General features: G+C 39.1%; 1 protein-coding gene across 11 annotated transcripts in view; it reads right to left on the bottom strand.

The window, feature by feature from the left end:
- Nucleotides 1–24,940, bottom strand: part of SLC25A26 (solute carrier family 25 member 26) — a 139,450-nt gene that overhangs the window by 28,567 nt on the left and 85,943 nt on the right. For 9 of the 11 annotated variants that reach the window (XM_058726246.1, XM_058726245.1, XM_058726247.1 and 6 more), the window contains one exon: nt 4,628–4,672. The exons of the other annotated variants lie outside the window; for them this stretch is intronic. In XM_058726246.1, the coding sequence (XP_058582229.1) occupies nt 4,628–4,672 (45 nt within the window). The remainder of the gene's footprint in view (nt 1–4,627; nt 4,673–24,940) is intronic. 11 annotated transcript variants of the gene reach the window in all.

Consider the following 24,940-nt stretch of genomic DNA (forward strand, 5'->3'; position numbering starts at 1 on the left):
GTACCAAAGACATCGATACAAGCATGAAACCTATGGACATCACAATGACTCTAAACCCGTATCTTCCTATAATAACACTGAATGTAAATGGACTAAATGTGCCAACCAAAAGACACAGGGTAGGGGCGCCTGGGTGGCGCAGTCGGTTAAGCGTCCGACTTCAGCCAGGTCACGATCTCGCGGTCCGTGAGTTCGAAGCCCCGCGTCAGGCTCTGGGCCGATGGCTCGGAGCCTGGAGCCTGTTTCCCATTCTGTGTCTCCCTCTCTCTCTGCCCCTCCCCCGTTCATGCTCTGTCTCTCTCTGTCCCAAAAATAAATAAAAAATGTTGAAAAAAAAAAATTTTACAAAAGACACAGGGTATCAGAATGGATAAAAAAACAAGACCCATCTATTTGCTGTCTACAAGAGACTCATTTTAGACCTGAGGACACCTTCAGATTGAGAGTGAGGGGATGGAGAACTATTTATCATGCCACTGGAAGTCAAAAGAAAGCTGGAGTAGCCATACTTATATCAGACAAACTGGACTTTAAATTAAAGGCTGTAACAAGAGATGAAGAAGGGCATTATATAATAATCACAGGGTCTATCTACAATTATAAATGTCTATGCGCCGAATACAGGAGCCCCCAAATATATGAATTGGTTCGCCTGAGACATCTTGAGTGAGGACGTCAACTAGGAAGCTGGTCACAAGAGGCCGTACCTGAGAGGAGGTGGTCCATGACAGAGCTGTAAGGACAGCAGTCAAAGCCAAGGGACAAGGTGAAATAATAAGGGATGGGTCTTTGTCAGGTAATAACAACCACATCATCTATCACGTTTCTCTTCTGGTTGGGTTGCCAGAAAGTTCCAAACACAACATAAATCTTAAAGGAAAATTTTCTTCTTGGGAATTCTGGACGTGATAATCTACCTCTTTTACTTTTTCTCTTCTTTACGGTGTCAGGCTTCTTTCTTGCAAACATAAACAAAATTTATTTATTTACAAAATTGCAAAAATTTTATTTTATGTACAACGAGAAAGGGAAAACAGAAGAAATGAGGCAGCGTAGTGACATCCCTGGGGGAGTCAGGAGGACTGGCCCCCACATCTCCTTGCAGAGTGTACAATTACAGACACATCAGCTGAACATTATGTGGGGGTGTTGTGCTTCTCCGATCGACCCCAAGCTCCTCAAAGGCATTAACCCTCTTATTCATCTTTGCATTGCTGTGAAATGGGCCAGCGTCCAGCTCAGAGTGCACAGACAATACATGTACCCTCACACCATCTGTCACCCATTTGTAAATGCAAGGGACTGAGGCCTTGCTCCAGTACTCTAAAGCTCAGTTCTCTGTTGTTTTAAACACAGGACAGTGTGTGATTAAATACCAGTAAGGAATGCACACAAACGTGAGGTAAGTTTGGATAAATCTTCAAGGCCTGGGTTGGAAGACTTAAAGGAGGGGAAAAAACAACAAAACTCAACTGGTCTTGGAAGATGCACAGTGTCTGGAGATGTGGAAGCATATTTCAGAAAGCAGCCAAAAAACAGAAGCAGGAAGGAGTCTATTCTGGCTGGAGGGAAAGGATTTTGAACAACGAAGTACAGGGAGAAGGGAGCTGGAAAAAACCGTGAAGACACAGAGCGGACATCCATGAGTGCCAACAACTTTAGGTTTTAGAGTTTCAGAAAGTTACAAACCGCTGAGAACTTCAAAGAGATGTTGAATGAAGATCACATAAATTCAATGTGTAGAGTGGATAAGAGAGTAGAGAAAGTGTCACGACTGCGTCTTTTAAGTTAATAAGAATCTGATAAGAAGGAGGCCACAGGGTCCACAAAGTCAGAGTCCACCCAGACCTGCTGAGTAATGTGCTACAGACAGAGAAAGAGACCATGAAATTATAACCCAGGGTTTGAGACCAACGGGTCAGGAGACGAGCAGTATGCTCAAGAGAAATGAAGGCAGCAGGAGGAAGTGATTTGAGAAAAAGGTGGTACCTTTAACTGTGGGCAGAAGAGGCTTCAGATGACAGTGGCCACTCTCTGTTTCCAGACCGCTCCCCCACCGCCCCGCCCTTGCAGCACAACACATACGAGATCTGCTCAAGTCCTTGTGGGGAAGAATTTTCCTTAGTATTCTCACATAAACATAATAGAAATGCTCTTGCACGTATTTGAATCTCTCTATGGGTACAAAAGCAAATGTGAATGGATTTGCTTTGACAAAATAAAATTTATTTACAAAATTAAAAAATTTTTAATTTATTTACAAAATTGTAAAAATCTTATTTACAAAAATAAAAGAAGTGGCCAAAACGGTCTCCTACGAAGCACTGTGAGTTCACATTTGGACATTTAAACAAAAAAATATTGTTATGGAAAAAGATATTCTATATTGTCTAGCCATGAGAGAACTGCAAATTAAAACCACAAGGAGATACCAACATACTATGAGAATAGCTAAAAAAACATGTTTTTAATCTAATGATTTAACAAGAAGTGACACAGGTGCAGAGCAACCGGGACTCTCATACACACTGCTGCAAAATGGGGCAACCTCCACCTCGGACAGTGTCTTACCAAATTAAACTTGTATTTTCCCTATGACCTCACTCCTAGGGACCTACCCAAGAGAAACAAAAACGTATGTCCCCATACAAGTACCTGCATGCAAACTCATAGCAGCTTTACTCGTAATCACAAACCTGGAAACTGAAATGTGTATCACCCAGTGCACAGGTAAACAAACCCTACTGCAGACCTCCACACAACGGGATACGACTCAGTGACGCAAAGGAAGTAACTTCTGGTACAGGCAAAAATATGAACGAGCCTCAAAAGCATATTCAGTGAAATAAGACAAGGCACAAAAGGCTACATGGTACGACTGTATTTATAAAATATTCTGGAAAAGGGAAAACTACAAATATTCTGGATTTGGGTTACGGTGGTAGTCACAAGCCATTTGTCAAAATGCATAAAAATGTACATTCACAAAGGGTGAATTTTCCGGTATCAAAATTACTCAATAAACCAAACTTTAAAAGAAAAAAGAAAAAGATAGCATTTTAACATTTGTTCAAAGACAACTGTTAACGTGTACCTTTATTATCTATGATTACTCTGAAAAATTCTAGACATTTCTTAACTAGCTAGAATACTACAAATGTCCTTAATACTGAGAAGAAATAAACCTCATGCTTTTTCCCTCTTTGGGCCTCAAAACATTCCTATGCAAAGATAGGGCTGTACGGGTGTGAGTGTGCTGTGTGAATGCTGCTTATTGAGGCACTAATAAAGTGAGTCTTGTTTCCTGGACAGCTGTTGGCTCCACTGCTCTCCCGTCAGAAACAGAAGAGGAGAGCTCTTATGCTCATGGAATGTGGCCTTCTCATTGGACAGCTGTTACGTCATGCCCAGAAACACTGCCCAAGAACCCATTCTCAGCACGCACCACGAAGAAAACGGTAAAAACAAAAATGACAACAAAAGACCCAAGAAACGATTATACAAAGTACATAGATATAAACGAAGCTGTGCTATTTAAAAGCAGATCACTCCTAAGAAATATTTCTCAATATTTAATATTCCAGATTGTCTTTTTTACGAGTCATGTTTTACCTCATCTTATTATCCTTAGCATACAACCTCAGAGTTCAAATATATCTATTTTCTACTTTTCAAAACACATTTTGTATGAGCATGCTTTGATTACTAATTCCATACAATTATGAGAGTAATGATTTTACCCTTTGTATTATCAAATGCCCACCTAGAGAGTTTGCCATTTTACAGTTTGGTCTGCTATAAGCCATTTTCAGTTGAACAAGGGCTTTCATTATGCACATTTTCCGTCGCAACCCGAGAGAGAGGTGTGTGTGCGTGTGCAAGCAACACTGAGGCTGTACGAAATAAGACTTATGCTTACCACGAGATGTTCTCTAATATTTCCTTTCACATTAGAGTCCTTAAAATGCTGTCAAATAGCCACACAATCCATATCATGACACACAATTTTCAAAATCATCGCCCCAGAAGATGGGGGGAAAAAAACCTCATTAACATTTTTGCCTGTTTTAAACACGGGCTTTTAAAAATTCACCTAACTATTTGTCTTTAAACACATGAGTGACCTTCCCTGAGGCTGACTCACAACTCACCACACTCTGTTCTCCCTCGGAGTCCCCAGCTGGCTGGGGTGAACGGCAGAGATGGAAGGGACCGTCAGAATGCAGGCCTCTGCTGCTCCCGGCCTGCAAATACTCGGGACCTTTATTTCTGTCCATTTACCCACCTTGTTATTCCTTGGCCTCTACACACATGCACGCACACACGGAATGAAACAGAATTCCACCAGGTAGAAAAAGGGTTGCAGTAGAGAAGGAAGTAAAGCCAAGTTTTTTCTTAATATCCATGCATTTCAGTCATGCCTGCTGTGCTGATTTTCCAGTATCAGAGAGAACAAGTTTAAAAGGCTGAACTGGCATATAAATCACACACAAAAAGTATTTTCAACTATCAACAATTTTGAGTTTTTAAACTGCCAGTCAATATTCTATTCTACCATTCCACACTGAAAATGGTGGGCATGGATGTGAATCAGGCAGAAATTTTATATGAAGATTGGAAAACTTACTTTTAAGGACTCCCACAAGGGAAACTGGACCAATGAGAAAGGAATCTGAAGAGAAAAAAAAAAAAAAAAAATCAAATAAATTAGGCGGGAAAGATCAGAGTTTGCCTAGCCCTACTATATGAACCTATAATTATTGTTTATAAGCCTTAGTTCATTTTAACTTTATGTGTATAACAAAACTAACATTAAATTTATAGGTGCAGTATATACAGTTTTCAGAAAAAGAGTTAAGCTGTAACTGCCTGTAGAGTTCTACTAACTTTTTGAACCCAAGGGACATAAAATGATGGTGTGAAACCCTTTTGAAACAGAAAGAGAAACACAGTACAGAGATCTGGCTACTGAACTGACAAAACAAATATTTCCTATCACAAGCAATAAGGACTTTAAAGACTTGACATTTTTCTGAAGAACCAGAGCTGTCTACTCCTTAGCAGGCCAAATGTTGGGGTTTAAAATAGAAACAGGGAGGTGCTCCTGGGTGGCTCAGTCAGTTGAGTGTCCGATCAGGTCACGATCTCACAGTTCATGAGTTCAAGCCCCACGCTGGGCTCTAGGCTGACAGCTGGGAGCCTGGAGCCTGCTTCAGATTCCCTCTCTCTCTACCCCTCCCCCTCACCGCCTCTCTCACTCTGTCAAAATTAAATAAAAACATTTAAAAACTTAAAAAAACAGACAAACAGGGAGAGGGAGCAAGACTGGGGGAGGAGGAGACAGGGCGGGGGGGCAGAGCAGGATGGGAGAGAAAAGGAAGGGAAGGGAAGGGAAGGGAAGGGAAGGGAAGGGAAGGGAAGGGAAGGGAAGGGAAGAAAAGAAGGGGAGAGGAGAAGAGAGGTAGAAGGGGAGAGGAGAAGAGAGGTGAAAAGGGAGAGAAGGAGAGGCCCAGAGGGAAAGGAGAAGAAAGGAAGAGAGGGAGAGGGAAGGGGAGGAGGAGCAGGAGAGTACGAAGGGGTAGAGAGGGGAGGCAGGTGGAGGGAAAGAGCAGGCAGGAAACCAGAGAGGAGGCCACAGAGCCACTTACAGGAGGAAGTGGAAAAACAGGGAAGGAGGAACAGGCCAGTGTGGCGGTGGGAAGCACAGCATGTCAGCAGTGCAGGGGCCCAAGAGCACAACTGGGCCTGAGGGCCGGCCAGTCCCCACGGGAGGCAGGGAGAGGAGTCATCTGCAGTAGCCAAGCGTGACACTGGAGACAACCAGCGCAGTCACAGTGAGTTTGCAGTCATGTGGACAGCAATACGCGCTAGAATGACCAAGCACTTCTCATGTATCAGGCACTGTGCTAATAAGCACTTCCTAAGCTTTATTTCACACATCACAACAACCCTGTGAGACAGGTAGGTATTATTACTCTCCCCATGTTACAGGTGAAGAGGACGTTCGGGGATGCTGGATAACTTGACTGAAGACACCCTAAGAAGCCAAGACAATCTGACTCCACAGCCCCGTCTGCTACTCTGCCTGAAACACCTCTCAGTGCATTTACTGCACATAAATTCACCCACAGCACAACCTGTTTGCTTTCAATGACATTTTCTAAAATTGGAAAACAGAACCACACCTCCCTCTTTCCTAAGACAAAAATACCTCAATTCCAGTGAACACCACCCACTAGTCTTGATGACATCCCATCACTGGCCAAAAAGGCATGGCCCCAGTACCATTTTCTGTACTCACTTGAAAGGGGAGAGTAAAACGTGGACTTTGGACAGTGTCAATATGCATATGGGTGTGTGAGTCCGTGAAGGGTGTGTGTGGTAGAGACCACGATTCTGAAGGCATTAACGGACAGTTACCTTCACACGAATCGAGGGCATTAAATTACTTCTAAAGTATTTCCATTTAATCACAAATTACAAGTCTAGTATCATCTGCCTTTACTCTGCTGGAGTAAATGATGGCCCTGAGTTTCAGAGTGGACACAGAAAAAAAGATCTATCTTCTGCTCAGGCAGGAAATGGCAGTAAGAAAAAAAAAATGACGGCAACGGTGTAGTTTAGGTTGACAGAGTAGAATCTCAGAGAAGTTGGCTGTCTTCAGAGTAAGCAGCACCCCACCCTGGATGTCAAAATTCCACAACAGGGGTGACATTTAGTTTAGTTTTTGTTGTCACCAAAATGTGAAAGCACCTGACAAAACGTCCATTCTGAAACTAAAGTGCTGTATTTTCAATTAACTATCAAGCCCCCCACCCAAACTGACTACATATTAGTTTTCTAAAAGCTTTTCTAAATTTCAAAAAAATTTATGGTGTGTAATAAAACACACAAGAGGGCTGTAACAGGTACTAGGATGATAATGACTTTAATTTTCTTCTTTGTACTCTCCCCTCCCTAATGTAAATATTTCACATTTTAATAAGAATGTAAATATTTCACATTAATAAGAAGAAAAAAAGGCCTTACAATTTATTGTAATGGTCCATGGTAGCATTCTTTACTTCTTGATTAAAATAACCTGTAAAACTTCATTGTACGTTACTGGCACTTTTTTGGTACTTAAAAAAATAATAATAGATTTTGAATCCTGTTGATGTACATTTTGCCCATTTTCCTCTATTAAATGTTATTCATTAAATTGTTCCTTCAAATTTAAAGAAGTAATGTAAAAGTCATACAGTTGGAATGGCCAAACTATTCCACTGGGTATTTACCTTAAAAAGTGAGCCGACAGTAAACCCCAATTTACTCTCTAAAACAAGATTAACTGACAGCCTAAGGTGATTAAATGTGCTGTAAACGCTTAAATAATTAAATTTATTTCTGGTTTCTGGTAGTGAAATATCCCTTGTAAGATCAACTCCTGATGTGTAAAAATTTTTCAAATATTCTTCAAGTCAAGATCCTATCGAATGCTTTCGGTCGTTTACGAGAGGAACAAACAACAATGAAAATGTGCTGCATGCATGCGGAAGGAGGGCCGCCAGCAAACAGTGCTCCACGGCTAAAACAAACACTTCTCCAGGCTGCCCGAGAACACAGGCCAGTCAAAGAGCTCACTCCCTCCCGGAATCTGGTTTGGAGTTACATAACAGTGATGTTTCTTCAAAACGTGGAATTTTAAACCCCAAACAGATGTAAGCTGTTATTCCGAAACGCTTTATAGATGTAGAAAATGAATAGCTGCACTCAGAGGTCTTATATTCCAAAACACAACATACTCATTTTATTGCTCTGAAAGTTACAAAATGCCTCACTGTTGTGACCTTTTTAATGCCTCCATTTAAGATGTTTTGTTTGAATAAGGTTGTTATGACCCAGGGCACTAATAAGCGAGCGGCAGGAAACTCAGCTCCCATCAAAGAGGCAGATGCAGGGGCGCCTGGGTGGCTCAGTCGGTTGAGCGTCCGACTTCGGCTCAGGTCATGATCTCACAGTCCGTGAGCTCGAGCCCCGCGTCGGGCTCTGTGCTGACAGCTCAGAGCCTGGAGCCTGTTTCAGATTCTGTGTCTCCCTCTCTCTCTGCCCCTCCCCTGTTCATGCTCTGTCTCTCTCTGTCTCAAAAATAAATAAACGTTAAAAAAAAAAAAAAAATTAAAAAAAAAAAAAAAAAAAAAAAAAAAAAAAAAAAAGGCAGATGCAGAGAGAGAGAAACCTGCTAAAATTTGACATGGACTCCACTCAGTAACAAACACAGTAATAATTCTATACAAGAGAGCATGTGAGGATTCCAGGTGAAGTAGACAAAATCAAATACAGGTGTGGTGAGCAGGGGAAGTGTTGGCTATTGCTAATGAAATAGAGAATGTACAAAATTACATTACGAACACGCTTCACCTCTGATAAAGTAGTGGACTAGAATCATCACTGAAGCCAAGCAATGCTTTGAGCCTTGTGATCTTAAAACAAGTGTCCCTCATCTTATGGTCCTTAAAAAGTAATGAAGTGATTTATAACAAACCAAGGTGATACAAAGATAATGATATCTAAGGTATTATTTACCACCAAAATTCTATTTTTTCCGTGGAAAAGTCGTATCAGCATAACACTTTCTTAAAAATAAGACTTGATTATAAGCTACAATGAATACACTACTATTATGAATGATCTAGGAACCATAAGAATAAAAAAGTATATTTTAAAAGCTGTGAAAGCTATTGTACCTTGGCAGAAATAACCCCAAATTCTCTAGCAATAAAACAAACAAAAAAATTAAACTTTTTGCTAAGATCTCAAATTAGAAGGATTCATACAGCATGTGATTGGTAGGCCTGCTATGGATATCACAATGGGTCCAAGAAGTGGCCCATTCTGATTTTCAAGGGACCCTCCAAGTGACCCAAAGAGATTCTCCTTTTGGCTGTGTGACAACGTCCAAATTTTTATGATTGATTTAGGGTTTTCCACTTCAGTGTTGCAGTGCTAACGAAGCCATTCTCCTCTTAAATAGGCTGTGCCTTTTACCATTCACCCTAAGGGTAACAAAGGACAAATCAAGCTGAAGAAACCTTGTGCCTCAAAGTAACTATTGTTCCAAATTTTTATTTATTTATTTTTTTAATTAAAAAAAAATTTTTTTTTTTAACGTTTATTTATTTTTGAGACAGAGACAGAGCATGAACGGGGGAGGGGCAGAGAGAGAGGGAGACACAGAATCGGAAGCAGGCTCCAGGCTCTGAGCCATCAGCCCAGAGCCCGACGCGGGGCTCGAACTCAGGGACCACGAGATCGTGACCTGAGTTGAAGATGGACGCTTAACCGACTGAGCCACCCAGGCGCCCCTGTTCCAAATTTTTAAATTAAACAAAAAAAGTGAGAGCCATTTAAAGCTGGTCTAGTGCTAGCTAGCATTTGACAGCAATGAATTCTAACAGTAAACACACATTGATTTTTCAACTGAACAGCCATTATCCACTCATGTGCACTGTATATAGAGAATAGAACATCTACCTAATAAAGGAAATTAACCTAAAATTAGGAAAAATTTTAAGTGAATTATTCCTGAGGTTTATAAGAGATCCTATAAGTCCTAAAACATCTTTCCAAAAAAGCACAAAGACAAAAGGGCATCAAAATCTAATAAAGAAAAGGAGATGCATGTGAGCAGTTTGATTCTTAAGTAAATCTTTTAGAACTCAGCCAGGAGCTTTGAGGATATCACCAATCATTAACTCCATGTGCTAGGCACAGCATATCCTTAGTGAATTTTGGCACTGAAGGTAGTGATGATGTGTTCTTTCTCTGCTTTCTACAGAATCCTCCTATACATATACATATATATATACACACACACACACACACACACACACACGTATATATACACACACGTATACATGTATATATATATATATACATGTGTATATATACACATATATATGTATACACACACACACACACACACACACACAAACACCGTTCTTTGTGGTGAAAGACTGAATGCTTTCCTCTTAAGATTATGAACACAGCAAAGATGTCTGTTCTCACTTCTGTACAACACTACACTGGAGGTTCTAGTCAGTATAACTGGCAAGAAAAAGAAAAAAAGCAGAAAAATTGGAAGGAAGCTGTCAGTATCAAAATGACATGATTAGGCATGCTGAAAATTCTGAAGAATCTTAAGGGATCAATATACAAAAAAAAAAAAAAAAGAAGAAGAAAGAAAATAAAGCAACAAAATACCTAAATGCTAGCAGCAAATTAGTGAAAAACAAATGTTAAAAAAAATAATCTGTTTAAAGGTGAATTAAAATTCAACTAGGGAAAAAAGTTAACAGAAGACTTGTAGGACCTATGTATTTAGGTGACCAAATATTTTTATGAGAAATTAAAGAAAAATAAAAAAATACAGAATACATTGTCAATGGACTAGGGGACTCAATATTGCTAAAATATCTATCATCTGTCAAATAATCTATAATTTCAATGAAATCCCAAATATAATCCCAGCAGGTTTTCTTTAAAAAAAAAAACAACAGACAAGCTGATTCTAAAAGTTACATGACAATGCCAAAGACCAAGAATAGCTAAAATAATATTGAAAAATCACACCAAATGCTAGGAGACCAACACAATTTGATTTCAAGAAGTACTATAAAGACACAGTAATCAGGATAATCATCAGGACAACAGGCTTAAGCACAGACCAAACAACAGAAAACAGTTCAAAAACAGTATTTTCAATAAATAATTCTGGAACAGCTAGATATCTATATGCATAAAAATGAAACGTGACCCCCAACCTCATAACCATATACACAAATTAATGCAGGATGAACCACTGACTTAAAAAGAAAAGCTAAACCTATAAAGCTTTTAAAAGAAAACAGACCAGAATATCTTGGCGACCTGGAAGTAAGAGGAGATTTCTTAGAACATAAGAAGCAATAATCACAAAATTTCTCAAAACTGAAAAATCAGATTACATCAAATTTTAAAACTTTTGTTTATCAAAAGGTGCTACTAAGAAAAATCCCAATGACATCTGTAGCATCAATAAAATTCATCCTAAAATTCATATGGTCAAGAGACTCCAAGTAGCCAAAAGTCATTGTCTTTAAAAAAGAAGGAAGTTAAAGTCTCATATTTCATGATTTCATAGTACAAAGCCACAGTAAGCAAAACGATGTGGCAGTGGCATCAAGACATACAAATCAATGGAACAGAGAGCCAAGAAATGACCCCTAGCATATACATAATCAAATGGTCTTTGACAAGGGTCCCAGGACAGTGGGAGGGTGTTCTCTTCAACAAATAGTGCTGGGGCACCTGGGTGGCTCAGTCAGTTAAGCGTCCAACTTCAGCTCAGGTCATGATCTCACACTTGGTGAGTCTGAGCCCTGTATGGGGCTCTGTGCTGAGAGCTCAGAGGCTGGAGCCTGCTTCGGATTTTGTGTCTCCCTCTCTCCGCCATGCCCTGCCCACACTCTGTCTGTCTCTCTCTCTCTCTCTCTCAAAAACAAACATTTAAAAAAAATTATCTTTAAAACACAGTGCTAAGAAAACTAGATATACACATGCAAAAGAGTAAAGTTGGACCCTTACATTACACCATATAAAAAATTAACTCAAAATGGATCAAACATCCAAATGCAAGACATAAAACTATAAAACTCGTTAAGGAAAACATAGGGGAGAACTTTCGTGACAGTGTATTTGGCAATGCTTTCTGGGATAGGACACTAAAAGCACAGGCAACAAAAGTAAAACTAGACAAATGGGACTACACCAAAATTTAAAACTTTTGTACAACAGAGTACACAATCACTAGATTAAAAGGCAACCTACAGAATGACAAAAAAAGATCTGTGTATCAGGTATTTGGTAAGAGATTACGATTCAGAATATAAGGTTAAGATTGGGGAGTTAAAAAACTCCTACAGCTCAACAACAACAAAAACGTAATTTCTAAATGGGCAAAGATTTCAATAGACATTTCTCTTGAAAAGTTTTACAAACAGCCCAAAATCGTGTGAAAAGATGTTCAACAGTACTAATCATTACAGAAATGCAAATCAAAACCACAGTGAAATATCACCTCACACCCATTAGGAAACTACCATCAAAGAAAAAAAGAAAAGAAAGGAACAAGTATGGGCAAGGAAATGGAGAAACTGAGCCCTTTGCACACTGTTGGTAGGAATGTACAATGACAGCCATTTGGAAAACAATAGGGCAAAATAGAATTTCATATGATCCAGCAATTCCATTTCTGGGTATACACCCAAAAGGACTGAAAGCAAGGTCTCAGAGAGGTATTTGAACATTTATGTTCAAAGCAGCCTATGTGGTTCCACCACAACCCAAAGGTGGAAGCAACCTAAGTGTCCACCTGTCCATCAATAAATAAACAAAATATGGTATGTGTGTACACATGCACACAATGGAATATGAGCCTCAAGAAGAAGGAAATTCTGACAAATACTACAGAATGGATGAACCCTGGGGACATTATAACCAGTAAAATAAGCCAGTAACAAAAAGACAAATACTGCATAGGGGTGTGTGGGTGGCTCAGTCGGCTAAGCATCCAACGCTTGCTTTTGCCCCAAGTCATCATCTCATGGTTCGTGGGTTTGTCATGTCGGGCTCCCTTGCTGAGAGTGCAGAATCTGCTTGAGATTCCCTCTGCCTCTTAGGGGCACACGTACCCCAATGTTTATACCACTGCTTTCAACAATAGTCAACTTATGGAAAGAGCCCAAATGTCCATCATCTGATGAATGGATAAAGATGTGGTTTATATATACAACGGAATACTGCTTGGCAATGAGAAAGAATGAAATCCTGCCATTTAAAGCAACGTGGATGGAAGTGGAGGGTATTATGCTAAGTGAAATAAGGCAGTCAGAGAGAAAGACAGATACTGTAAGTTTTCACTCATACATGGAACTTGAGAAACTTAACAGAAGACCATGGGGGAAGGGAAGGGGGAAAAATAGTTATAAACACAGAAGGAGGGAAGCAAACCATAAGAGACTCTTTTTTTTTTTAATGTTTATTTATTTTTGAAGGAGAGAGAGACAGAGTGTGAATGGGGGATGGGCAGAGAGGGAGACACAGAATCGGAAGCAGGCTCCGGGCTCTGAGCTGTCAGCACAGAGCCAGACGCAGGGCTCGAACCCATGAATTGTGAGATCATGACCTGAGCCGAAGTCGGACGCTCAACCGACTGAGCCACCCAGGCACCCCAATAAGAGACTCTTAAATACAGAGAACAAACAGAGGGTTGATGGGGGCGGGGGGATGGGTGATGGGCAGTGAGGAGGGCACCTGTTGGGATGAGCACTGGATGTGATATGTAAGCAATGAATCATGGGAATCTACCCCCAAAGCCAAGAGCACATTGTATACACTGTATGTTAGCCAACTTGACAATAAATTACATTAAAAAAAATATTCAGGTCTATCAAAATGCAAAGAAATCATCTTTTAGGTATCAAGTTCAATTTACCAAATCATTCAAAATGAAAAAAAAAAACACAAAATCACACTGGCTTTTACGCCGCAAGTAACTGATTCTAGCACACCATTCAACACTAACTCCTAGCAAATGTTCAACACTTGCATTAAGATTTAATCCTGCTTCCAGGGCTCTGCACACAGTACTTACATGGGGGAATTATGGTATCGAGGATAACCAATGTATGTATGACTGAGCAGAATGTAACTGTGAGGTCCCAAGTAGACAGAAGTTGTGCCCTACCTAAAATGATGAACGATTTTTGTCAGTTGGGATTCTTAAAAAATAAAGTTGGAAATACTTTTAAAAGTTTGCATTTTGTGTAATAAAGTTTAAAAAAAATCGATCTTTATATAAAGACACACACATATGCGTGCGCGCGCGCACACACACACACATACTGATTCATTTATTTTCATTGGCTTCTTTAATGAACTGTGGATCACCCCAAAATTCCTACAACAGCCACTCAGCAACGAGTGTGATACTTGTTAACAAAACCTGAGCTTTTCTTCCGCTGTGTAAGAAGCAAACGAAGAAGTTCATTTTCAGTTCTTCACAGAGTCGTTTCCAATATGTTAGGTTGTGTTGACTTAAGCCTTCTAAGAAAACAGCCAGAGAGTATGTATATAGCTGAGGGAGGTGCTTGAGAAATTTCACAACCAGAATTCCTGTCAAGATGTTAGAACTCTGGCACAGCGTCAGGAAACAGATGTTTTCAGTTGGAATCTCAAGCAACGGGAATCCCTTACAAAACATAACCAGGTTGTTCTTCAGATTTTTGTGTGCGAACGAGAGCGGGCGTTTGCACGTAGAGTCACTCGGCTTTCTCACCTAGGATTACATTCAGCCCGTTCAGCCAGCACGCTTAGCACTTTCCTCAGCAAGTGTAAGAGAGGGGGAGGAAAAAAGGAGTAACCAACCCCTCAAGAAGTCCTACAAGAGAAAGTAGATTATTTTTCTTATTATTCTACCAAATGTCCTTGTTCACGGAGGCACACGCTTATTTACCCAAGTTCTCCCCATTTCTGAAGCAATCCGTTTTTCGGTAATAAAGATGTTCTAATTAATGGTCTCCCAAACTCTAAGGAATACAAATAAAATAAATAAAATTTATAAGACCAGCCGGGAGCAATAATCTCACCAAATATCCAAATCATCTGTATAGCTACATTCTTTGGGCATTAATGCAGAATTACAACTTGAAAAGAATCATAAAAAAAATAAAAATAGGTCTGGATAGGGGTTGCACTTGCCCCCTGACCACCTCCCCCACTCACCTACCTTCCTCTCTCAGGACCGCTCCCCCACCCCAGCCTCAGCGGAATGATGCAGTGGGACTAGAAGCATAAGCGAAGATGCCCCACGAACATAAAATGACAAGGAGGCTGAGCAGCAGAGTGGCGCTGACCAGTTCACAGCACGGTCAGAAGAAAGAAGAAGGGGCTGAGGAGCCAAAGACAAAGAGCAGCGGCTTGCTAAGGGCACGAAGGGAGAGGGGTCTGGCTTACTCCTCACTGCACCCCAGGGCTTGGCAGCACAGAGGGCTCACTAACGATCACACGAGTGAATGAGGCAAAGCGAAGGAACGGAGGAAGGGAAGGCAGGTACTAGGGCGGGTGGCAGAATTAGAGGAGAATCCAGGTCTTTTGGCTCACAGCTCATTGAATGCTCTTTCCATTTATGAACTAGTGATTTACAAATGTTTCTTAGAACGATGTTCTGAGAGCTGATTAATAAGGGGGGAAATATCAACCATATGCAAAGGGGATAAAATACAAAAACATATCCCATTCATTTCATTTGTTAGTTAAGTCAAAAGTCAGATGAAAATGCACATACCGTCTCCACATCCCAGGAAATAAAAACTTTGGACGGCCACGTTATAAATATATCTCCAATGGACTCTTACTTACTTCTAACAGAAAACAGCTTTAAAACCCAGATGGCAAGAACCATAAACCACCTACTTTGTACCATCAAAGAGAAGCCATGCTTTCAGAAGAGTAACCCTGTGTGGAGTTTAGGGCATTAGATAAATGAGTGTAATCAACTGCCACGAGACAGCGCCCGCAGTTTTCTGGTTTCTTTATCCTCAGTTGTGCTACATGTACATGGGTTGGGTCCTATTATTTAATTGTGAACACTCTCCACAGCTAGCGTTTGACCACAACCATGAAACTACTGTATGCATGTGAGCCAATAAGAGAATAGCTGGAGAGACAGGAAATAAACTTTAGGATCTGATACAGATTTTTTAATTATGTGTAAAAATAAATATTATCTAATAAAAGGAGGAACAAGAAACTAAGCCAGATTTTATCAGTTAGCTTTGATGCATGACCAAAACAACCCTCAAATCTTAGTGGCATCAACAAACTTGTTCTTCCCATTCACACTGCAGGTCAGCTATAGGCTGGCCATGGCTGGCTTGAGGCAGTGGCTTTTGTTCCAGGTGTTCTCTGATTCCAAGGCCCAATCAGAAGCAACAGACCGTGTGTGAGACATACCATTCTCCAGGGAAAAGGTAGAAACTGAGAGTAAGCTGCTACACCTCTTAGGGCTCTTCCCAGAACTAGAGAGAACACTCTGGCTTTCACATACCTTCCACAGACCAAAACAAATCATAGTACCAAGCCTGACTACAGGACAGGGAGACAGTGCGAATCACTTAACCACAGGCAGGGAAGTATAACTGATCCTATTATAAGGAAAGAAGCGAAGAAAGGAGAATTATAATATAATTTTCCCACAGATCTTCCAACTTCTGTGCCCGATACTTTTCTCCTCACCGTTGGTTAAGTCTAGGCCAAAGCATACATCCACAACCTTTAGGAGAAAGATAAAATGAAATATCCAGGGCCAAAGAAGATTCCAGGAAGATGATGACATGAGCCTAACACCTCCACCTCCCTCACGTGACCCCTACTACTATTTTCAATCCATCTGCTCCAACAGATAAACAGGCCTGATGTCTGTGGAATAGTAAATGGCATTGAAGGCTTAGGCCCTTTGGACTTCAGAACAGGAGACTGGGATGTGTACTTCTAATTTTTTTCTAGGAGCTGGACAAGTGCTCAGAGACTAGCCTCTTGGAACTCTGAAACAATGACTGTAAACTAAGGATTCTAGAAAAAGCATGGACTGTGGAGGTCTGAAGACCCTTGGGGAGGGGGGCAGGTCTCCCTAAATCATTCGAGGCCAAGGTGGGAACTGGACCCTTATGAGCTGACAAGGAAAATATGACAACACATAACAAGGTTGAGCATCTAGAAAGACAGTTACCAGTCAGGGCAAAGGAAGCAAAGCCACAAGTGAAGAGAGCTATCTGAAGAGTAAGAGGCCCTTATGGATCAGAAAAATAATAAACGAACTTAGTGAGATTTAACTACAGCAGAGAGAAGTCTTCCTGCATCTAAAAACACAATTTTCCAAATAAACCATACAGCAGATTAAAAGGAAGGAAGGAATGGATCATGGCAAAGGTCCAAATTTGTGGTCTGAAAGATCAAATGGAAAAAATGGCTCAAAGCAGCAAAAGAGAAATCACGATAGAAGAGATAAGAGACTTGGAGGACAGAACTAATGAGATGAACAGCAGTTCCAGCAGAAGAAAGATGAACAGATAGTAGTGAGGCAATAACAAAACACGTAACAGAAGAGAATTTACTTGGGCCAAAAAAGGACTTCAATCTGTAGACAAACAGAGCTTACTTTATTCTAGACACAGACCTAGGCATAACCTAGTAAATGCCTCAATTCTGTAAGAAAAAAATTTACAAGCTTGCAGGTGGAAAGAACATATTCCTTACAGAGGGGAAAGCTCAGAGGGCTACCAGACTTCTCACTTGCAATTCCAGAAGCTAGAGCAATGGTCCCAACAAGTACTGGGAGAAAAACAGATGCTCAAACTCTACACCTGGCACATAGAGGGGAAAGGTGTATGGATACTCAAATATACAGAGAAATGAAGACAGGGAAAGACAAGGTAATCATTAATGGAATGGAAAGGCACAGTAAAAACTCCAAAGTAACAAAAGTTAAAAAAAAACAAAAACAAAAACAAAAGTAACTTAAACCAGCAAAATTAAGAAAAGGGAAAAGAAACCACAAGTTTAAACATGTAACAGAGGTGCCTGGGTGGCTCAGTTGGTTGAGCTTCTGACTCTTGATTTTGGCTCAGATCATGATCCCAGGGTCATGGGATCGAGCCCCACATTGGGCTCCATGCTAAGCATGGAGTCTGCTTAAGATTCTCTCCTTGTCTCTCTCTCCCTCGGCCCCTCTCCCCTGCTTGTGTGTGCCTGAAAGAAATTAAGTTATAGTTTCTCTCTTTCTCTCTCTTTCTATGTAAAAAAGAAAGAATGTTATAATCTAGAAACCTCTATCTTACAAACATTATCTTTAGATACAGAAAACCCACTCTAAGGAATTTATAGTGGCTGATGCCTAGAGACAAAGTATATGCGTGTCATTAATACGGAAATCATTGGGTACATTAAAACAACATCTACCATAGATGAGTCATTTATACAAATGACTCAGAACTGTAACAGGTGACATGAAGAGACCTCTATAGGTACTAAGACAGAAAAACAAAATGCAGAAAACTATGTATCAAATCAGCCATGTTTTACAAAGCATAAAATGAAAATTATTTGGATATGATTATCATACTGTGAAATCAACAGCAAAATGATATGCAAACACAATATTTATTGTTATTAATACGCGTTATGCAGGGTAAAAAGGGGGAGGGGAAGCGGAGAAAAAGGCAAAACCAAAAAAAATTTTTTTAACACAACACAGAGCAGGGAGAACATAATCATTCTTAGGCACTGTTATTTATTTATATGAATATGTGAAAAAAAGAAACATTATAGAATTTAAAAAGAAAAGAGAAAGCTAGAAAGATACACCAGGACAGAGTTTTAGAAAGTCTGAGATGTCAGAAAAACAGTATGGAATTTATCCTCTGTCACCCTAGAGCCACAGTGCCTACCACCAGTGGCAAGCACATGATGTACATTCAAAATGTCCTCATACAGAATGAGAGGGGCAAAAAAGCAGAGGGAAGGAGAACCTGTGCTTCTTACAAAGGGCTGATTCTAGAAAGAGGGCAGGCAATTTAGAAGATGAGCCTGGAGCCTCTTGTACAGCCAATAATTAAGGCAATACTCAAAATCAAACAAACAGAAACAAAACCAACACTCACATTGATGGGGGTTATGTCCAAGGGACACAAGAGCCAACTGAAAGATATCCAATGACCCAAATGGAACAAATCAAGCAACGAAATAAAGTAGTACTGAATGATAATCCAAAGTATGAAATAAATATCCATGAATCACACTAATTTAATGATTGAATAAATGATTAAATTAGGGAGAAGTGACAAAGCTCCACAAAAGAATTCCAAATAATTCATGCAGATAAGATAAAGCACACCTGTTCACTCCTTAAATGTGGGCTGCACACAGTGATTTCCTTGCAAATAGGAGAGTATGGAAAGGGGGAAAGAGTAACTCTACAGTATAGACACCTGACAAGCACTACCTCAGCCAGGTGACCAAGACCGATATTAATAGTGATAACTAGTATTGATAGTATGAACCCTAACATCAGTCTATTCATGAGATAGACACCAGATACATTCCAACAAAAAAACATTCTACAACCAGAGGTGATGACCGGAACTCCCAACCTGTCAAGGTCATCAAAAACAAAGTCTGGGAAACAGTCAATCTAGAAAAGCCTAGGGACACATGATAACCAAGTATGTGATATCTTAGATGGGATCCCAGAAAAGAAAAAAGACATTAAAACCAAGGAAATCTGAGTAAAGACTTTGGTTTATTACAATGTATCAATATTGGCTCCTTAATTGTAACAGATGTATCATACTGAGTAAGATATTAATAATGGGGGAATAGGGTATAGAGAATATGGTAACTCTGTATTATCTTGTATTATAATACTCTAAATTGAAAACAGTTCTAAAAAATAAAGTTTATTAAAAAACAAAGACGCACTCAAATAAGTTTTTAAAGATATTTTACAAGTTTAACAAGAGAATTTATATGAAAATATTACAATATATAATATAAATTGTACATAAATATTTAGTGTTTTTTTTACTTTGCTTATAATTTAAAAGAAGAAAAAAATGAAACCCAAACTAGAAGTTGGTGGTATGTTTGAAAAGCTGAAAAAATATGTATACCTTTGCTCCAGATTTTTATACTTTAAAAAGATACTCTGAAAATATACTTGAAATTTCTTAACAAAGAGGATTAGCTACAAGATTAAAATATTAATTAAAATAATTTAATTAACAATTTAAATAGTTAAAAATTAAAATAATTTAATTAATTTAAATTAAATTTTAAATTAAAATTAATTAAGGGGCCCCTGGGTGGCTCAGTTGATTAAGACCTCCAACTACTGGTTTCAGCTCAGGTCATGATCTCATGGTTTGTGAGTTTGAGCCCCACATCAGGCTCTGTGCTGATAGTGCAGAGCCTGCTTGGGATTGTCTCTCTCCCTCTCTCTCTCTGCCCCACCCCTGCTTGCTTGCTCTCGCTCTCTCTCTCTCAAAACTAAACATAAAAAAATAAATTACAATATTAATTGAAATATTCATAGTATAGAAATAACATAAATTTTTAATAATTTAGAATATGTTAAACAAGAACTTACATATTTAGCCATTAAACTATGTGCTAAATGGACACCTTTTTTGGAGGGGGGGAGAATTTGTAGTTTGTGTTTTTTTTAATGGTTTCAGAAGTAGAACTCAGTGATTCATCCTTTACATATAACAGCCAGTGCTCATCCCAACAAGTGCCCTCCTTAATACCCATCACCTATTTAGCCCGTCCACCTACCCAACACCCCTCCAGCAGCCCTCAGTTTGTTCTTGTATTTAAGAGTCTCTTATGGTTTGCTTCCCTCTGTTTTTATCTTATTTTTCCTTCCCTTCCCCTATGTTCACCTGTTGTTTCTTAAATTTCCCATGAGTGAAATTATATGATATTTATCTTTCTCTGACTGACTGAATTTGCTTAGCCTGATACACTCTAGTTCCACCCATGTTGTTGCAAATGGCAAGATTTCATGCTTTCTGATCACTGAGTAGCATTCTACTGTGTGTGTGTGTGTGCGTGTGTGTGTGTGCGTGTGTGTATGTGTATATATGTATATACATATATATATATACATATATACACATACACACACGCACACACACACACGCACACACACACACACACATCTTCTTTATCCATTCATCAGTCAATGGACATTTGGGCTCTTTGCATAATTTGGCTGTTGTTGATAGCGCTGCTATAAACATCGAGATGCATGCGTACCTTCAAGTCAGCATTTTTAGATCCTTTGGATAATTTCCTAGTAGTGCAATCGCCGGGTTGTAGGGTAGCTCTATTTTTAATTTCTTGAAGAACTTTCATACTGTTTTCCAGAGTGGTTGCACCAACTTGCATTCCCACCAGCATTGCAAAAGTGTTCCCCCTTCTCCACATCCTTGCCAACATCTGTTGTTTCCTGAGTGAATTTTAGCTACTGAAGCTGGTGTGAGATGGTATCCCACTGTGGTTATGATTTGTATTTCCCTGATGATGAGTGATGTTGAGCATCTTTTCATGTGTCAGTTAGCCATTTGGATTTCTTCTTTCAAAAAGGGTTCATGTCTTTTGCCCATTTCTTCAATGGATTATTTGTTTTTTGGGTGTTCAGTTTGATAAGTTCTTTTTAGATTTTGGATACTAACCTTTTATCCGATATGTCATTTGCAAGTATCTTCTCCCATTCCAGCAGTTGCCTTTTAGTTTTGTGGACAGCTTCCTTCGCTGTGCAGAAGCTATTTATCTTGATGAGATCCCAATAGTTCATTTTTGCTTTTGTTTCCCTTACCTCCAGAGACGTATCGAGTAAGACCTTACTACGGCCAAAGTCAAAAAGGCTGTTGCCTGTTTTCTCCTCTAAGATTTTCATGGTTTCCTGTCTTACATTTAGGTCTTTCATCCATTTTGCGTTTATTTTTGTGTATGGTGTAAGAAAGCGGTCCAGGTTCATTCTTCTGCGTGTCACTGTCCAGTTTTCCCAACACCATTTGCTGAAGAGACTTTTTTCCATTGGATATTCTTCTCTGCTTTGTGCAAGATTAGTGGGCCATACGTTGGTGGGTCCATTTCTGGGTTCTCTATTCTGTTCGATTGATCTATGGGTCTATTTTTATGTCAGCACCATACTGTCTTGATGATTACAGCTTTGTAAATTATCACTTGAAATCTGGAAATGTAATACCTCCAGCTTCACTTTTCTTTGTTAATATTACTTTGGCTATTTGAGGTCTTTTCTGGTTCTATACAAATTTTAGAATTACTTGTTCTAGCTCTGTGAAGAAGGCTGGTGTTATTTTGATAGGGATTGCACTGAATATGTACATTGCTTTGGGTATGTAGATTTGCATTTTAACAGTATTTGTTCTTCCAATCCAAGAGCATGGAATGTTTTTCCATTTCTTTGGGTCTTCTTCAATTTCTTTCATAAGCTTTCTATAGTTTTCAGCATACAGATCTTTTACCTCTTTGGTTAGGTGTATGCCTAGGTATTTTATGGGTTTTGGTGCAATTGTAAATGGGATCTATTCCTTGGTTTCTCCTTCTGCTGCTTCTTTTCTACACACCAAACACTTGTGTGTAGAAATGCAACTAAACGCATTGATTTTATATCCTGCGACTTTACCTAATTCATGTATCAGTTCTAGCAGTTTTTTGGTGGAGTCTTTTGGGTTTACCACATACAGTATCATGTCATCTGTGAAGAGTCAAAGTTTGACTTCTTCCTGCTGATTTGGATGCCTTTTATTTCTTTATGCTGTCTGACTGCTGAGGCTAGAAATTCCAACACTTTGGAAGAAATAACAGTGATGAGAGTGGGATATCCCTGTCATGGTTCCTGACCTTAAGGGTAAAGTTCTCACTTTTTCCCCACTGAGGATGACATTAGCTACAGGTCTTTCATATATGCCTTTATGATCTTGAGGTATGCCGCCTCTATCCCTACTTTCTTTTAAAATACGGGTTGTTGGGGCGCCTGGGTGGCTCAGTCGGTTAAGCGGCCGACTTCGGCTCAGGTCATGATCTCGCGGTCCGTGAGTTCGAGCCCCGCGTCGGGCTCTGTGCTGACAGCTCAGAGCCTGGAGCCTGTTTCAGATTCTGTGTCTCCCTCTCTCTGACCCTCCCCCGTTCATGCTCTGTCTCTCTCTGTCTCAAAAATAAATAAACGTTAAAAAAAAAAAAATTAAAATACGGGTTGTTTTGTTTTGTTTTTTAAATAAGTAAATAAATCAAATTGGGGCACCTGGGTGGTTCACTTGGTTAAACATCTGACTTCAGCTCAGGTCATGATCTCACGGCTCCACATCAAGTTCTGTGCTGACAGCTCAGAGCCTGGAGCCTGCTTCAGATTCTGTGTCTCCCTCTCTCTCTCTCTCTCTACGCCCTCCCCAGCTTGTACACACACACACACTCTCTCTCTTTCTCTCAAAAATAAACAAACATTTTTTAAAAATCAAAAAAAAAAATTATCCCAGGAGAGCACCATAAATGCACATAATTTGGGAGTGACAAGAATTAGATTGTTTTATAAATTACAACTCTGTAATTACACTAAAAATCATTGCTTTGCATACTTAAAATGAGGAATCATAATGGTATACAAATTATACTTTGAAAAATATCCTTGCATAAAAAGAGAAAGGTTGAAGATTATGAAGATATAAAGGTTGTTACAATTTTATTTGCTTTCTGGAGCACAATCATAACCAGAGGGGGGGAAAAATCTACACTTTCTCTTCTCAAATAATAAAGATGAAGCCCCTCAAACATATGCTAAAAGCTATAAGCCTAGGAGTCATCATTTTATTGCCCTCTGTGGAAAACAGCCCTAAATGAGAAGTATATTATTTGATAATTCTATTTCATATTGTAATTATGATAACATTTTTATCAAGTAGTTTCCTATATAAAATAGGGACATACGTTGAACCTACACAGCTACAAAATGAGTGAAAAAAATGACTAACAGTTAAACATGTAAAAGCTGCTTCTAATAGTGCTCAAAATGAAAACCCTTATGACAATAAAGTTACAGAATAGTAAAATACCACTGAATTATCTATAAGTACAAAAAATGAAACAATAAAAGCATATTAAAGGAGACTTTTCCCGTTAATATGTTCCATATACTGAAACTCTAGATTATAATACAGTAAATTTAAAATATTGACTGAGATACAAACATTCTCACAAAAACTCTCAGAAAATTGGACTACTTCTTCCCTAACAAACCACATCCTGTCTTTCAGGCCAACCTGCTGGAAACTCCTCAAGTCTGGAGTGGAGAAGACTGGGAGACGGGTGGGCTGGGGTGGGGTACACTGTCTTAATGAATCAAAGCTCCTAGATCATTTGGCATATAACGGGTTCTTATTAAATATTTCTTAAATAAGTTAGTACATCTCAGAAAAAAACATATGAAACAGAAGAATAAAATGTCTTATTCTAGAAGCTATTAATTCTAGGAGCTGACTTATCACCATCTAAATCAATATTAAAGTGGAGAAAAAAGATGAACAATCTGCCACAAAATATTAAAACTGACTGTCTTTTAGTGGTTTTCTTCTTCCATTTCACTTATATTTCAAAACGTAATAAATATCCAAATTTTAAAATGAAAAATTCCTTCAAAAGCCTTAATGGAAACTCACTTCAATTTTGCCTAACATTTACATTCATCCTTAGGAGTAGGGGTAAATGGAAAAAACAGGGAGATTTTTTTTTTTTTTAAAGCAAATTTACTGCAAAGTTCTGCCTTATTAGAACAACATACAATATGGCTTGTTCCTACGGAAAACAATCCTTTGCTTTGCTGTCACTACCACTGAGATTCACAGAATTTGAATGCTTTCTAAATGGTTTGGTTAACAGAAGCATGCAGAATTTTTTAAAAATGAAGAGGTTCTTAAATATGATACGTATTTTTAAAAACTACAGAAAAACTGGGGCACCTGCGTGACTCAGTCAGATGAGCATCTGACTCTGGATGTGGGCTCAGGTCATGATCTCATGGTTCCATTAGTTCCAGTCCCATGTCAGACTCCGAGCTGGCAGCGTGCAGCCTGCTTGGGATTCTCCCCCTCTCTATCTGTCCCTCCTATGTTCACACTCTCTCCTTCAAAATAAAATAAACTTAAAAAAAAAAAAAACACTATAGAAAAACTCCAAAGAAGGAAATGTGTAAAAACAAATTAAATACAAATTACATTTGAAGACAGAAAATCTTTGACAACTTGCATATAAATTTATCAGAATGAACTATGACAATATGGAATTT

This window comes from Neofelis nebulosa, chromosome 4 (assembly GCF_028018385.1).
Source record: "Neofelis nebulosa isolate mNeoNeb1 chromosome 4, mNeoNeb1.pri, whole genome shotgun sequence".
In the NCBI taxonomy this organism is placed as follows: domain Eukaryota; kingdom Metazoa; phylum Chordata; class Mammalia; order Carnivora; family Felidae; genus Neofelis; species Neofelis nebulosa.